General features: G+C 44.0%; 2 protein-coding genes across 15 annotated transcripts in view; one reads left to right on the top strand and one right to left on the bottom strand.

Annotated features, from left to right (window-relative positions):
• LOC148108136 (dual oxidase 1-like) overlaps positions 1 to 2,402 on the bottom strand; it is a 47,310-nt gene extending 44,908 nt beyond the window's left edge. Inside the window, 1 exon segment of the mRNA XM_087853889.1 lies at positions 2,032 to 2,402. Coding sequence (XP_087710015.1) covers positions 2,032 to 2,402 — 371 coding nt within the window.
• Positions 2,284 to 16,111, top strand: part of LOC148108137 (ral guanine nucleotide dissociation stimulator-like) — a 56,832-nt gene continuing 43,004 nt past the window's right edge. For 10 of the 14 annotated variants that reach the window (XR_015721080.1, XM_087853841.1, XM_087853843.1 and 7 more), the window contains exons 1-2: positions 2,284 to 2,569; positions 7,511 to 7,589. The gene's annotated coding sequence lies outside the window, so the exon portion shown is untranslated. The remainder of the gene's footprint in view (positions 2,570 to 7,510; positions 7,590 to 16,111) is intronic. The other 4 variants (XM_087853848.1, XM_087853847.1, XM_087853852.1 and 1 more) reach the window with 2 other exon arrangements.

The following is a 16,111-nucleotide window of genomic DNA, read 5'->3' on the forward strand; positions in this document are numbered from 1 at the left end:
CCTATGAGAAATAAGTTGATCAAACAGAGCACAAGGTTTGGTGCGGTTCCTTTTGCCTTTAGGAGTATAGACTCCGTGCATTTCCAAAGTTACTTGGGGCAACACCTTCCCCTCGATCCCCCTCCCTGACTCTCTTCAGTGAAGTTATTTCATGTTTGCAATACAGTTAGATTCTCTTATTGTAGTTTGCATCTTCCCCCTGGGATTCTGCCTAATTTGCTTCAGATTGGTAAATTTGAAGTGGTTTTTCTCTCCCCTTCAGAGTGCATCAAACAGAAACCATAAACAGCAAAATCATTTTCACTGGTAATGCAGCGACATAAAAAAGTTGCCATCAACTCTCTGAATACTTAGAAGGTGTAAAGCAGGCCACGTGTTAAGGAGAGTGACAAATTGTTTAACACCTATGTAACTATATATTCAATTTTCCTCTAAATCACAAAATGATAAAAGTGGTCCCTACCTCTCAGGGGTTTTGTAAGGTTTAAATGAGTTTAATACACTTGACAGCCTCAGAACAGATTCTAGCACCTAGAAAATGCTTCACAAATGCCCTGATTATTATTACCATCAACAAGCTTTCAGTGGGAGAGCACTGTGGCATGAATAACATCTTAAAAGATCATTCTGGAAACTGAAGTCAGGAAGTGAAGAGGCTATTGTTGGAAATCCAAGCAAGGGGTGGGGGCAGCATGGGGTCAAGCATGGAGAGAGGGAGAAGGTTAGTTGCCAATGGGTATGATTGGATATGAGGTGGAAAGAAAAAAGTCAAGGATCATACGTAGTATTTGTCTTGAACAACCAGGTGCCAGAAGAGTGGTGTCATTTACCGTGGGGAGAAGACTGGGGGCCTTGGTTTGGATAATCCCGAAAGCAGAGCCTTCCCAAAGTCTATTTGGAAGGTGGTCACAGAAAACTGGAGCGAGGGATAGTGACAAAGGATGTGTTATTGGGCCGTTATTGGGATGACCCATTCAGATGAGTCATTACTATGGGCCACTGGACTCACTCCTCCTGAGGACATGCTTCAGAGTTGTTCCATCAAAGGATAAGGGGTTGGGATGTTTACCTACAGGCCCTACTCCCTTTGGTGGAGGGGTACCCTTAGAAGAATGAACTTCCCCATATTCCCTGCCCTTCCAGCACTTGCTATAGATTATATGGGCTTCCATTAGCGTTAGAGAAAGCCTTGGGGCAGAAAAGGAAAAGGTGCTGTGGTGGCAGAACAGCCAGCTTAAGTACTTGCTCCAATGCTGTCAAAATTTGGAGCAGCAAAGGATCCGGATGCCAGTAAATAATCCTACAGATCTCTTGTAAGGAATCTCCAGGCCATTTTCCATCTCAAAGTTTTGCTCCAGGTTACAGGCACCTAGCCTTAAAAAACATACCAGTCTGAAAGTCAGGTCCCTTAGGTTCTGGTTCTAGCTAATGGATTGCTATGCGGCCTTGCATAACACAGAGAACGTGCACTTCCTGCAAAGCAAGACACAAGATCCTGAAGAGCCCTCTGAGCAAGGGAACCTAATACCCCAAGTGAAGTTGGACCCCACAAACCAAGGGGACTGGCTGGACTCCTCACCCAGCGTCTAGGGATGCCCTTCCTGACGCCAAACCCATTTATTTTAGGGTGAAATTGGACCTCTGGTTTTAGCGTGGTCAAAGGGACTTCCCTCCTTGGTGTGAATCTAGAAGTCAAAAGGAAAAAAAGTTTTCATTTTAAAAGCCTTGAAATTTTCTTACTGAGATGTTCTGCTTCACGTGGCACTAGAGGAAACTCGGTGGGAAGTATGGCCCAAGGAGTGAAGCTTTGGGAGCACTGGACCTCTTCAGGGGTGGGGGTGGTGGTGGGTGGTGGGGGGACTGGGCAGATGCCATCCAGTGGCTTGGGGGACACTGGAAAGGTAAGTCACCGCGTCTTGCTCCCTGGAGAACTACATTTCCCTAAGGGCCTTGCGGCACACAGTGGGGTGAGGAGGAAGTACGTGTTCAGACCAAGCCCATTGACTCCCATCGTGCCTAAGACTCGCCAACCTGATTGGAGGGCTCTGTCGCAGTGCATCCTGGGACTTGTAGTACAGAGTGTTCATGGTCCCAGCCTCTGATTCGCGGTGCCTACTCGGCGCGCCAAGAGCGCCCTCGGGAGGCGGAACTAAATCGCGTGCTCGTGCGCCGCACCCGAAGGGCCAGCCGGCACCTCCCGCGGGGCGGGGCTGTCGATTCCGCGCCGACACCGCCTTCCTGCCCTGCCCTTTGCCGTACTGGGCCCGCCCCTCCTTCGTGGAGACACAGTTGAAGCGGCGGCGGCGGTTGCAGCGGCTGTGGCGGCAGTTGCAGAGGCTGTGGCGGCTGCCCCGCGGAGAATGGCGAATGGCCCGCGGGACACGCGCTGACCCAGTCCGCATGTAGTGATTCCCGCGGGGCAAGCGCCTCCTGCCCCGCCGGCGGGGCCGGGTTCCCCACAGCGGGATGTTCTCCTGAAGGAGCCACGGAGATGTGAAGTCCCCCCAGAAGGTGCTGGACCCCAAGAAGGACGTGCTGACGCGTTAGAAGCACCTGCGGGCGCTGCTGGGTGAGGAGCGCTGTGGGGCGCCGGGCTCGGGGGCACCTGCCCGGACGTGGGCAGACGAGGGTCGGGCCTGGGATGCGGACGGTATGGGGGTGGGGTGCGGTGGGGGTGGCGTGAGACCCTACTTTCCCGGCCCAGCATTGTTCCCCGACAGCGGGCACTCTGGCCCTGGGGCTCTGCCCTGTCGCCCAGAGTGTAAACTTACCCCGGATTCACGCCGGGTCACCTCGAGGCCGGCCGAGCCTTGACTCTCTCCCCTCCCCACCAAATCCTGCACTCCAGGTGCTTCACACACACACACACACACACACACACACACACACGCACACACACACACACACTGAACTGTCACCTCCCCTCTCGTTTTTTAACTTTAATTTTTGACTCTGACGCCCTAAGTGACTGAGTCTCCAAGTGTTCCCAGCACAGACTTAATTGAACTGTCATCTCTTTTGTGGGCCCCCTGTCCTTAAATTTTATTTTTACTTTTCGTCGGAGTCTTCAAATACACTGAGCCTCGGAGCGCTCCCAGGATAAATTTAATTTAGCTGTCATCTCTCTTCCTATGCTCCTCTTTTTATTTTTATTTTTATTTTGGGTCTGGCTGCTTGGGTTTCTTCGTGTCCTTGGTGTGACGTGGGCTCCTCCTGTCGGAGGAAGGGGTGGCTTTCCTGGGTTCAAGGAGGCGGCTGCTGCTTTATTGCCAGGATGGCAGTGATAGTTATTTGCCTTCTTTCGTTTTTATGGACTGCGGGGTGGAGGTTCTGTGGAGCCCAGGGGGGCCCGCTGTTGACCTGAGATGAAGCTCATCCTTGTGGCTGTGAAGTGTCCACGAGGCTTCCCGTCACCTGCTGCATGTGATCTCTAGCTGCCTTGCTGGGCTGTGTTTTGTTTTCTATTTTCTTCCCTACTTAGTCTTAACTTTTGTGAAGGACCAAACACCTGTGCTGTCTGTAGTGTTTTGAGGGGCTGAGAAAAGGACACCTTGTTTCTCTAGATGTCTTTTTTATTCTTAAAATGAGGAAAAAGCACCCGATTTAGGACACATAGTCTTAATGTGTCTGTCACTTGAAGAAATATGACATAAAAGAATTCATTTTATATGTGAGAATTTTAAATAAAGATCTTGCTCATGAGATTGAAAGTTGCCAATTATTTCTATTTATACCCTGCGAAGTACCTCTGAGAAGCTCACACACACACACACACACACACACACACACACACACACACACACCTGGTTTTGCCAAGTTATTCACAGTCTGGGATTCCTTGAGAGTTACACTATCTTGTTCAGTTTGGAATGAAATGTAAATTAATTACTTACTGTTAAGAGGGATTAGTTTTAGTTTTCAAGACTTTTGAAAGTGAAGCGTGGTGTCCTTGGTAAACTGAAGTGTCTCCTCCCTGTAGTAAAATCTCATGCACACACAGGTTGCGTTGTGCAGAGTTCTTAGTAGTGACTGATTAACACCTACTGCAGGGACATTTTTGATAAAGGAAAGTTGAACAGTATTTTAAAGCATTTGATGCTCTGGGACTTTTTCTGTGCTAGAGAATTCGAACTTTTGTTCTTGGTCTGCAGGATTAAGTTCGCTCCATTTTGTAAAGGCAGAATCAATTAAACCTAGATCAGTTTGGCTTCTCAGAGATTGTTACATTGTTACCATTCTGAGAAAATAGTTCATTTTCAAGGCTCTGTAATTGTGGTTTCACTTTAAGGTGCAGTATCTTATTTTGAGGAACTTTCTTTTTTCATTTCGTTGAGCTCATTATGACTTCAGTTTTGTACCATAGAGAGGTTCTTTGATATTAGGTTGTTTTTTGTAGATGCATTTGTTTATGGAATGACCCAGTGTACTTTATTTTTGCAATCTTTATCCGTAGGGACTACGTTTTTGTCAATGTGTCGAGGAATTCTAGTCATGTCTAATGTAAACTTACGCTAACAACTGTGGTGTAAAGACTTTAAAGAAAAACAGTTCGTTAAGGTCCTAGTTCCTGACACGTAATATACACTATTTATTTGCTACTTAAAAGTCTACGTAGAAAAAATGGCCTCCTGATCTGAAAGACAGGAATTAGCTAAGATCAAGAAAACTATTTGAAGGAAATGAATGGACATTATTGTTGTATTTTTATTTGCATATTTATGTAATACTCTTGCTTTTCACCTGTTTCGTCTTCAAGCGATAATAAAGATGTTCTTTTTTACATACAAAGATGATACCATTGATCTGGATTTGCAGCCTGTGGCTGCATCACTTTGGCTGGTTACTTAGCCTGTCTTTGAACCTCAGTTTCTTTACTCTGTCAAATGGGTCTGGTAATGTCTACCTTGTAAAGGTTATTCCAAGTATGATGTATGAACTACTTCAGCTTTCAGCAGGCATGTAAAGTTTCCTCTGCCATTACTTGCATCCCATCATTAATAGGCTAGGACAAGTATTTTGATAGGTACTTTCCCACACCACCCTTTATATTTTGATAATTGCTTTGAATTTGTTCTCTCTCTATAGAAATTAGTCTGTGTTTAAGACAATCGGCTGAGAGACACACATTCATGGTCATGGCTCCATTTAGAACTTGCTTAGCTACTTTAATCTGGCTACATATTGTAGATTGGCCTGAAATTATTAACTTTATTTGACAAGGGGGGAGACTGAGGCACAGACAGACCTTACATGGGGCCAAGCTACGGACTAAATGGCCTATATGTATTGTGTTAATTGCAGGTAGAACAAAGAGCTATTAGGTCCCCAGACTTCCATTTCTCCCTGCATGGTTGAAATCATCAATGGAAGAGTAAATGAGTAAATAAAACAAACCAGAAACCAAAAAAAAAAATTCTGTGCATTGCTATCTTGCTCCAGCAAAGATTACATGCTTAATTAAAAGTTGGGTACCCACTACAAATCCCCATATAGAAATGGTATTGATGTAGCAAGAAGAATTGATGTAAGAGTAAGCATATAGTATGGTATGTAATTAGATAGTGGCTTATATGTTGGACTCCATTATAGGGTTTCAAGGGGTCAAAAAAGATCATTAAGAATGGCACAAACAGAAGGGCGTCTTGAAGGAGTTTTACTCGTGCTGGTCCCTGAAGGATGGCTAGACTACTGAGCCACATGTGTGACTTTTATTTAAAAAAGTAAAAAGAAACCGGTGAAATTAATTTTAATAATACATTTTATTTAATCCTGCAGATCTAATCTGTAATCATATTAACAGGTAATCAATACAGGATATTAATATATCTTACGGTCTGTTTTTCATGCCAAGTCTTTGAAATCCAGTGTGCTTTGTACACTTATAGCACGTCTCATTTCAAACTAGCTGCTTTTTAAGAGCTCAGTATCTATATGTGGCTAGTGGCTGCACACTGGACAGAGCAAAGTTAGAATTTGGGAGGGGCAGCAGGAAGACAGTTCAGGCAAGGGGAGATGGGAGCTGGTAGTGGAAATACACGTGGCAACAATGTAGAAAGGTGAGGAACACCAGGCTGCTCCTCCTCCAGTCCAGTGAGGGAGTCACAAGGTGATGTTGGTCATGAGATGCGGTGCGAGAATTCTTGCCCCGAGGGTGTTCACAGTGTCAGATGCGTGACTAGAGTGCTATGTAGGCCAGGGGTAGGGACAGGAGAATGAGTTGGACTGGGGGATCTTGGTGGGGGGAGAGGAGTGGTGGCCGGACGGGCAGAAGCTGAGGCAGTTTGGGGGCCAGATCAGAAAAGGTCTCGTTTGTCTGAGTTGGAAGCTTGTATCTTACCTTGCAGGTGAGAGGGCCCGCTTGAAGAACTCTTAGTAGGTCAAATGATAAGATTTGAGAGCTGCCTGCCTGTTAGCAAGGCCAGGAAATTGGATTGGGGGGTGACGGGACAGGTGACACTGCTGGCAGCAAGGGAAGAGACGAATGACAAAGGTCTGAACTAAGATGCTGCATGAATGGAGGGGGGGTGCGATTTCAAAGGACCAATGCAGCAGGAGCTAGTGGTTGCCTAAGTGAAATAATGAAAGAGGTTTGTAGAAGCCAGGCAAGGAGTGATCAGTCTGAAGCAGAAGAGATCTGGGATAAGAGGCCATAGTCCAGGCAAATCAAGTGACATTGGGCTTGGGCCAAATATTTGGAGACACAGAAGAGAGAACAGTTTTTCACAAATACTCTCTATATATTGACAGAGTAAAATGGAACATTTTGGTATATTTCCTTTAAAGCATCTGTTGCATTAGGTAGGGACAAGTTCACTTACAATTTTAAATGTTGCCATTTAAACTTATTTTATTATTAGCATGTTCCTCTCATTTTTTTCCCCTCTCATTTTTATTAACTACAAACATTTGTCGAAATTGTGTACCGTAAGTTAGCTTACCCTTTCCTGGATTGTTAAATTGTTTCCTTCCTTTCTCTCTTTCTTTTGTACTTTTTTCTCTGATATGAATATATCAGAGAAAATATGAATATATGAATACCACTCAAAACATCTTGGGAAGCAGCTTTTTCTATATTTTGTGTTATTTCCTTAGGACAGAGTCCAATGAAGTCAAATGGCTGGGTTTGAACGTGTTCCTGACTTGATTCACTGTGCTCTTTCCTAAGTGTTGCTCCCAATGAGCCTGCCAGCAGCAAGGATTGAGACGACCGTTTCCACTGTAGTCCGAGTGGCAATAAACAGATTCGTGTAATTTGATAATTGGCGGTAGGCATTTTGGAGAACGGGAGTGTCAGGGAGAGGGCCAGAGGAGTTAGGAGGAGATCCTGGCTAATGATAGGGGAAGGTGAATTTGGTGTTAGGGGTGTTGAGTTTCAGAAAAGGGCAAGATCCAAGTGGACATGTCTAGGAGGTTGTTGGACATGGGGTGTGGAACTTAATAAAAGGATAGAAAGCTGTGGTATGGTTGTTTATTGTCATCATGGTTCCATCAAATCTTCCCTCTGATGCAGGTCGTGTTCCTACCCTCAACCTGTAGATGAGAAACTGAGGCCCAGTGAGCGTAACTACTTGGCTGTGAGCACCCAGTCGGTAAGTGGCAGAGCTGGGATTCCTGATTATAAAGCCCATGTTATGCCTCTGCTAGTTATCTGACTCAAAAGTATATTTATATATCAGAAAATATATTTACCCACCACAGTGAATGTTAATATGTGACCAAAAGCCCTAGAGTTTTTGCATGTCTCCCAAAAATGTTGCTTTGACTTGTGCTGCTCTCTTCCTGGTCTGTCTTACTAGATTCTTCTAGGGAGACTTGAGGCTATATTCGATTTCAGCATGGCAGAAGATAAAAAGACTCCTTTTGTGTTTTGCTGTTCATTGGCCTCTCTGTGCCCTTGGCGGGCCTAGCAGGTGGTAAAATATTTGCATGGACGTTAGTGCCAAAGGACCTTGTACAACCAGAGCAGAGCCTGAGGTGTCATTTCAGGCTCCTCAGCCAGTCTTATTTTGTCTCTCTCATTCAGCCTTGTTTGAAGCAAAGTCATTTTGCCATAAGGCTCCCTTTGCTAATTTTTCATCAATTACTGACGTTTTATATCTGTAGCTTCTAAGATGTAAGATGGACTTTGGACACAGATATGTGTATCACACATACACCAATCCCTGCCTCGAGGGCTCGGGGATGTCTGGAGTTTTGAAGAGAGAAGGGTGAACCTAGGATAAAAGTCCAGTCGAGCTCAGATGGTTTGTTTGGGACAACTGAAAATGGTTGACTTGCTCCTTTTATTCTGGGAAAACAGCTAATTGATCGGCCCAGAATATTTTGGCGTAAACTTTTGTAATTTGTATTTTTATTTTGTTTGTAAGTGCTTTACTTGCAGTTGGGCATAAATACTTTTACTGGCTGTTTAGAGTACTGATCTTTCCATAGATAAAACTGTAGAGAATTGTTTATTTAAAAAATTGACTATCAAAATAGCAAATTGATTCAATTTAAGTTTTTAAATTATGCTTTAAAGGAGGAATATGTTATTGTACTGTAAAATTAGTAATCTGTAAATGTGGTAGACAACTATGCTGTCTTTGGATTTTAAAAAAGTTTCAGTTCCACAGACATTTTTTTCAAGAGTGTATGAGTGAGTGCGTGTGTGTCTGTCTGTCTGTTTGCTCAGGAGGGCTGTGTGTTCAGAGATGAATAAGGCAGAAGCCCAGGACCTCTGGTTTAATAGGAGAGGTAGACACAGAAGCAACTACATTTCCCATGAAGGTGTTAGTGCCTCGGTGGAGCGGGTGAAACCGTAGAGGTGGCCACACGCACAGTGCAGAGGAGGCACAGCAGAGAGGCCTCTTGGAGAGCCGCCAGTGCTTCTTCCTGAGGGAGATGAGGTCCGAGGTGGGTTTGGAATGACGAATACGGGGTTTTCCCAGTGGACAAGTTGGGGATGAAGGGACTGCAGAGAGAGGAACTTGTGTGAAGGTCATGGTGTGGCCACCACGGAGTTACGTGTACAATGGCTTTTATCCTGTGGTGTGTGTAGATGTTGGGAACCGGGAAGATGTAGGTAGAGAATAGGAGCCAAATCTGACGTGTCCCCTTGGTGAGTGGCCCGAGAGTGTCAGACTCCCTGATTTTGAAACATGGGTCCCGGGAAAGTGAGAGCTTCCTTCCTTTTGGATTGCAAACCCTGAGGGTGTAGCACGGGCTGCCAGCGTTCATCTTTCCCCAGAGTAGAGGGAACCCACCACAAATTGAATTCATAATCAGAGGGAAGTGGGGCAGAGAGATGGAGGGTGAGACGAGCGCACTGGACTGTGTGAGCTGAGAGGTTCCCCATGTCTGTGCCATCTCCACCCCTGAGCGTCTCGGTCGCAGGTGCCAGTAACTCCCTGTTTTTGCTTTAGTTTGCTTGAGTCCTATTTCTAGGTCATGGGATGGAAAGAATACAGATTAATATGCCTGAAAGAGAGGGGGAAATCCCAGATCAAGGATGGGTGGGTGGGTGCATATGTGTGGATATGCTTCTCATATTTTTTAAGAGCTGAGCAAATTTCCGTGTAGATATACGTAGAAGAAGGAACTAATAAAAGAGCAAAATTGAAGAAACAGTGCAGAGAAAGGGAATACAAATGGAGAAAGGTGGGGTCTTCAGTGGGATCAAGAGTGTGGGACAGGAGATCAGGCTTGACAAGAGGGACACTGCTTCCGCTAAGGCCACTTGGAGGAATTAAGAATGGGGTCCTAGATGTGGAGGGAGTTCTCACACCATGGCTTGTGTTTTCTCTGCGAAGGTAAGAGGTAGAGTCAACCAACTGCTGAGCCAGTTTTCTTGCTGGTGAGGTGATAGGAACTGAGGATGTCTTGTTCCCTCTCCTGTGCCATGCATCCCCTCATAAATGCATTTAACTTATGCATTCAGTACTGGGCCAGAAGCCGGGGAATGTATATATATAAAACGAGGACAGTTCAGGTAGTGCACATATTGTCTGGCCTTCCACTCAGTGACCATGTGTCCCAGAGTGCAGCAGGCGGGCCCAGGGAAGTGCTGTGTTCTCAGTGGTCTTCTTTCTTTCGTGTCTCTCAACTGTGTGACCGTCTGTCCTACTGGGTGTGGCTCTAGTGGTTAGGGGTAATTTTGATCTTCTCCATTTTTGCCTTGAATGCAGTTTAACCTCACGTAAGATGTGCTTTTGCAAAATGTTTTCTAATATTCTCATTGGATCAATATGCTGCCTTAAGCTACCAGTTCAGAAAGGACTTACCTTTTAGATTCTTAGGCTTTGTTTCTGACTTAGTTCTGAATGCCCATTTCAAGTTTTTAACTGTGATTTTTACAAAAGAGATTTTCATAACCATTTTTATGTCTTTTATATTTTTTTAGAAACTGAAACCACATCTGAGAGATATTTTAAAAGTAGTTGTAATTTTTAACAGTAAATACGTAATTTCGCTATTGCAACCATTGTTTAGCTTAAAAGATAAGGAGCCCTTTGATGTTGTCTTGTGTTTGATTTTAAGTGATGGCACATATTCACTGAACTTCAACCATGGTTTGAAGGACACATAGGTACTAGTGACATTGCCTGTGCCCAAGCGTGGGAGCCATGAGAATGTGCCACTCAGGTCTCTGCTGTGGGGATTGTGACTGACTAATAGCTCCGGCTGCTGCCCTCTGGATTCACCAGCAAAGCTTAGCCAAAGCTAGGCTTCTCTCAGGTTACTTGCAGTTACTGAGCAAGCAGGAGTACTAATGTGGTCCACTCATGCAAGAGCCACATGCCTCTGAAGGGTGACTTTGGCTTGAGGACTCCGCATGGGTGTGGTCAAGACCTTCTCAGGACTGAGTTGGAGTCTGAGACTCTTCCTCCCCAACCTTCTCCTTCTATCCCCCTCCCCTTCGCCGGGGGTCAGACCTGCACTGTGGTTGAATCCTCTCCCGGCCTTCTCAGGTCTCTCCCCTTTCCCTTCACAGACAGTTCCCCCAATCATTCTCCTACATGTGTAATCCTGTCTTGGTGTCTACTTCTCCGGGAGCCCAAAGTGACACACCGTCCGTTTCCCAGAAGGTGTTGCCCATCCTACCATCTAAAACCCTTCCAGGAGACAGCACGAGCACACTCCATCTTCCACATAAACTCGATCTATCCCTCCGCCCTGAAATGATATTTCCTCAGAATTCCCACAGCATTTGGAACTTTGCATTTGGCGTTGATGGCCTTTGGCTTTGTGTCTGCAGGATATCACCTACTAGTTGATAAATACACTGAGAACATGAAGAGCTTCTTGTTCATCTTGATTCCTTTTGGTAACATACTTCCTTATTTGTAATCGTAGTAATTAGCATTTAATCAGCACTCTCCAGGTGCCAAACACTGCCAGAAATACTTTTACATGAATTAACTCATGTAATCCTCCCAAATGGGATCGGTAATATTATTATCCTCATTTTACAGATGAGACACAGAGAGGATAAGAATCTTGTTCAATGTTATGCAGCTGGTAAGTGACAGAGTCAGGACTTGAACCCAGGCAGCTGGCTCCAGAGTTCCCTTGTTCATTTAGCAGTTATTTTTTATCCAGACAGAATAGGTGCCAGGGGCTATACACAGTGTTGGGGATGCCAGAACTTGCAATCCAAGTCTAGAATAAATAACTATTAAAAAAGCAAACAAACCCAAAATGTGATTTCCAAATAGACGGGTGTAAGTCTGTGGGGGAGTAGCAGCCACCTGATGTTTTGAAAAATTTCTAAAAGCTTTCCTGCACCAAAGATTGTTTTCACAAGCCAGATGTTCCCGTCATTAAAGTAGTGATTTGAGACCGGGAATTAAGGCCTCTTGAAGGAGCCCCCTAACCTTCTCCCTTGTGTACGTGCACTCATTATCAGACCCACCCTCTGATCCCAAGGGGAACAGCTGTGAGAAAGGACTATTTGTGTGGACAAAATGGAGAAGAGGTTGGAAAAAGAGGTCCGGGGAGAGGGGCAGACGGACCAGAGGGCTGTGGGTAAGGATAGCCTTGGGTGAGGCTTCTTTTATGGAAACAAAATTGCAGAGACACTATTGTAAAATTTTAAATATACAGAAACCAAAAGTGAATCACTGTCCCCCCAAAAGGACTGGTTATAAGTAGTAAAAATTCTTTCAATGAGATCTTTTTTAGTATTTTTAAGACAGCATGGAAGAGAGGGGAACAGATGACCTATGTTGCTTCGTTACAACTTTTTAAAGGGATTAACGTGTTTTATTTATGTCTGGTCATATTTCTGGAACAAACAGTGTAGACCTCTATTTTCCATGGACTTCATATCTGGTAAGATAAGGATGTGTTTGGGTTAGTTCGGCTGATGTAGTAGAACTTCTGCTGAACTTCGGGGTAGAAGTAAAATATCACCTCGTGTGTGTGTGTGTGTGTGTGTCAGATTGCAGCTATTTGTTTTGGAAAGAATGGTTCCATTCCTCTGTTCCTGCTCCTTAAATAAATATGTACAGAAACAGACATCATTTTAACCGAAGTAAGTAAATAATGAACTGGAAAAAAATTTGAAATTTATAGGAGAGGATGTAGTTATAACCTCAGTACATAGAGAGCTCCTACATATTAATAAGAGAAATTAGAACAGATGTTTAAAGTATACATATATATGTCACAAATGAAGAAATGACAAGAACCAATGTTTTAAATGTCACTCAGTTATCTAGGATATATAAACTTACAAATAAAAAAGTATTTACCGATGATTTTAGCAAAGTTGCTGTTGTGTATGTTTCTTCCCTTAATGATTCCTCCCGGTTATCCGTATTTGCTTTCCAATACACCTTTGATAGGATTCTGATTTGGTATGATCTCTCTGGAAAGTAATTTGTTGGTATGTGCCAATGGTCTTAAAAAATGTACATATCATTTGACTTAATTTCCTTTTGTAGGAAATGATGATAGGTTTACTTAAAGGCGATTAAGAAATGCATTGCAGCATTGTTTTCACGTTTAAAATTTTGTTTATTGAGGTAAATTTCACATACTATAAAATTAATAATTTTCAAGTGAACAATTCAGTGGCATTTAGAACATTTGCAGTGCTGTGTAATCACCACACCTCTGTTTAGTTCCAGAGCAGTTTTATCACTCCAACAGAAAACCTTGTACCCATTAAGCAGTCTCTCATTCCCTCCTCCCTCCAGCCCCTGGCAAGCAGCTCTGTGTGTTTTTAACCAGCTGAGGTTTTTTTTTTTTCCCCCTAAAAATCATTCTGCTCCACCAGGGTGATAGTACAATAGACCCTTGAACAACAGGTTTGAAATGCATGGGTCTACTTCTATGTGGATTTTTTTTTTTATAATAACAGTACAGGACTGTAAATGTATTTTATCTTCCTTATGATTTTCTTAATAACCTTTTCTTTTCTCTAGCTTACTTTATTGTAAGAATACAGCATATCATGTGCATATTACATACATACAAAATATGTGTTAATTGTTTATGTTATTGGTGAGGCTTCTGGTCAACAGTAGGCTGTTATGAGTTAAGTTTTGGGGGAGTCAAAAGTTGCATGGAGGGAGTAGACAGCCCCAATCCTTGCATTGTTCAAGGGTCAGCTGTATATGTTGAGCATATTTATATGAGTGAGGACTCTTGGTTGCAAGTGGCAGAAACTCAAACTAACTTAAAAGGGGGAGATTTAATGATACACACAACTACTGTAGGGGAACATTTGGCTTTAAGTACATATGACTGTTGATAGGGATGTAAGTGGAGTCCAGGACACTCACCCATTCTCACCTCCACTCTCTTTTTTGACCTCCCTCTTGGTGAAAAATACTCCTTCCACTCTTGGTTCTATGTCCATTTGTTTCCTTTCTATGGTTTTCCTTCGTTCTCAGGCTGACTCTTCCAGGTGCAGGAGAGATGGTCCCTGAAAGCTAGTGACCCTTGAGAAGAGTGTGGCTCCTCTAGGGCCCCAGGTCCTGAGACCATGCTGATTGGCTTTACTTGGGTCATGGGCCCATTCCCGTGGGAGATGGGGTACTCTGCTTGGCCGGCCTGGATATCATTTGCCCCGTTCCTAGAAACGGAATCTCATTCTGGCTCGTATATTCCTGAGAAAGTAGTTCTGGAAAGGCATTCTGATACATTCCCACACAAAATAGTACTGCTCATATCTCTGCTCATGCCCATGTATATATCACAAGGGCATTGACTTTTGTGTTGATAATCCTCGGGCATTGAGAAAACTTTACATGACGTTTTATAAGTTCTACTTAAGACTGTGGGAGTTATATTTGAGGATTTATCTAATTTGAGGGGAGTAAGGGTTTTCCTTGTAATAAATGGATTTACCACTCTTTGAATTCTATCTGTGTTAGTATACATTTTTTTAAGTCATTCCACAGGTAGATACTGAGGGTTTGCTGTGTGCCAGATAAACCTCCAGTTTAATGAGCTTTTCATTCATTCGGGCAGATGGACAATAAATAACAAGTAAATGTATAATTTCAGGTAATGATTATAGAAAAATGAAGCTTGATGGGGTATGTGTACGCTGGTCTAGGCAGCAGGGTCAGGGAAGGCCTCTCTGAAAAGGGGTTAGAGTCAAGATCGGGTTAAGCAGGGAATAGCTTGGTGATTATTTATGGGAGTAGTGTTCCAAACAGAGGGAACAGTAAGTGCAAAGGCTCTGAGTCATAAATAGGCTTGAGAATCTAATGGAAGTCAGTAGAGTTGGAGGAGTTGTGGGTGGGAGAGGAAAGGGTAGGACCAGGTGGGGCTTGTAGGTCTCATTGAGGATTTGGGATTTTCCTCTAACTAAGGTGAGATGGGGAGCCCCAGGGGGAGGACGAGCAAGGGAGTGACCTGAGTTGAACTTCAGGACCTTTCTTTGTAAAGCGTTTCTTTTCTTTTGGCTTACTTTATAAAAAGTGTGATCCTTTGCCCCAATTCTTAGCAGTGACTGGAGACAGAAAAGGGAAGAGGTAAGAGAAAGAAGTGGTGCTGGAGAAGCAAAATGAGTAGCTGTGGAAGCCGTGGCAGAAGCAGGTTTTGCAGAAGGTGGGCACATGTGGCCCGTGTCTGTCCTTATTGTGGCAGCAAGCAGTGATGAGAAGACAGGCTGGGAACACTGCAGGCCATGGGACAGGAAAGCTAGACTGCTGTGGGGCCATGTAGCGGGACCCACACAGCAGCCCAAGCTTGTAACAGTATGGAGGTGGACTTGCTGTGTTTCCCCAAATTTCAGGAAGAGGCAAGAAGCAGATATATTAGAGAGTACCCCTGGGATGGCTGGGTGGCTCAGTTGGTTAAGCGTCTGACTCTTGATTTCGGCTCAGGTCATGATCTCAGGATTGTGAGATTGAGCCCCGCATGGGCTCTGTGCTGGGCTCCTGCATAAGATTCTCTCTCTCAGTCTCCCTCTGCTCCTGCTCTCCACCGCCCCCCTCCCCGGTGTGCACACAGTTTCTCTTTGTCTTAAAAAAATAAGTACCCCTGATTTTGACAAAATGTGGAGATAGATCTGCCAGTTGCCAGAAAAGAATGAGCACAGGAAAATGTTGATTGGTCAGGGTCATATTAATTTATCTATATCATGATTGCAAAGAGGAGCCAGTGGTTGGCTCAGTTTCAGGAACCGACCAAATTAGGGCCCCATTTGTACTTTATATTGTGTTTCTTAATGGAAAGACCTGAGGGAGACTTGATCTCTGGCTCAGTGTAACTTGAAGAGATGTGATTTTTATCTCTTATATACCTGTGTAAAATATTCCTTGAAAAATCAAGCCAATAATGTCACTCTGCACAGTCTGTTCTGTATTTAGGCGACAGGATAGTGTAGCCTGGGGAGCTAGACTGGGTTTGGATCCTGGCGCTGTTCTCCCAGCTGTTGCTCCTTGGTCAAGTGACTTCACCTCTCTCTGACTCAGCTTTCTCCTGTCAGCCTCAAACAGGTTAACATGTATCCTGGGATTTCAGGACAGAGTATGGCACATAATATGTGCTCAGTAAATATTAGCTGCCGTCATCACCTTCTTATATGTTTTATGTAGTCTATTTTGGAAATCCTTACATGTTAGCACACTTATTTCTACCTCAGTCTTATTTATAAAAAAATCTTTCTTTTACT

This window comes from Ursus americanus, chromosome 22 (genome assembly GCF_024610735.1).
Source record: "Ursus americanus isolate L20-20 chromosome 22, mUrsAme1.1.p, whole genome shotgun sequence".
Taxonomy (NCBI): Eukaryota; Metazoa; Chordata; class Mammalia; order Carnivora; family Ursidae; genus Ursus; species Ursus americanus.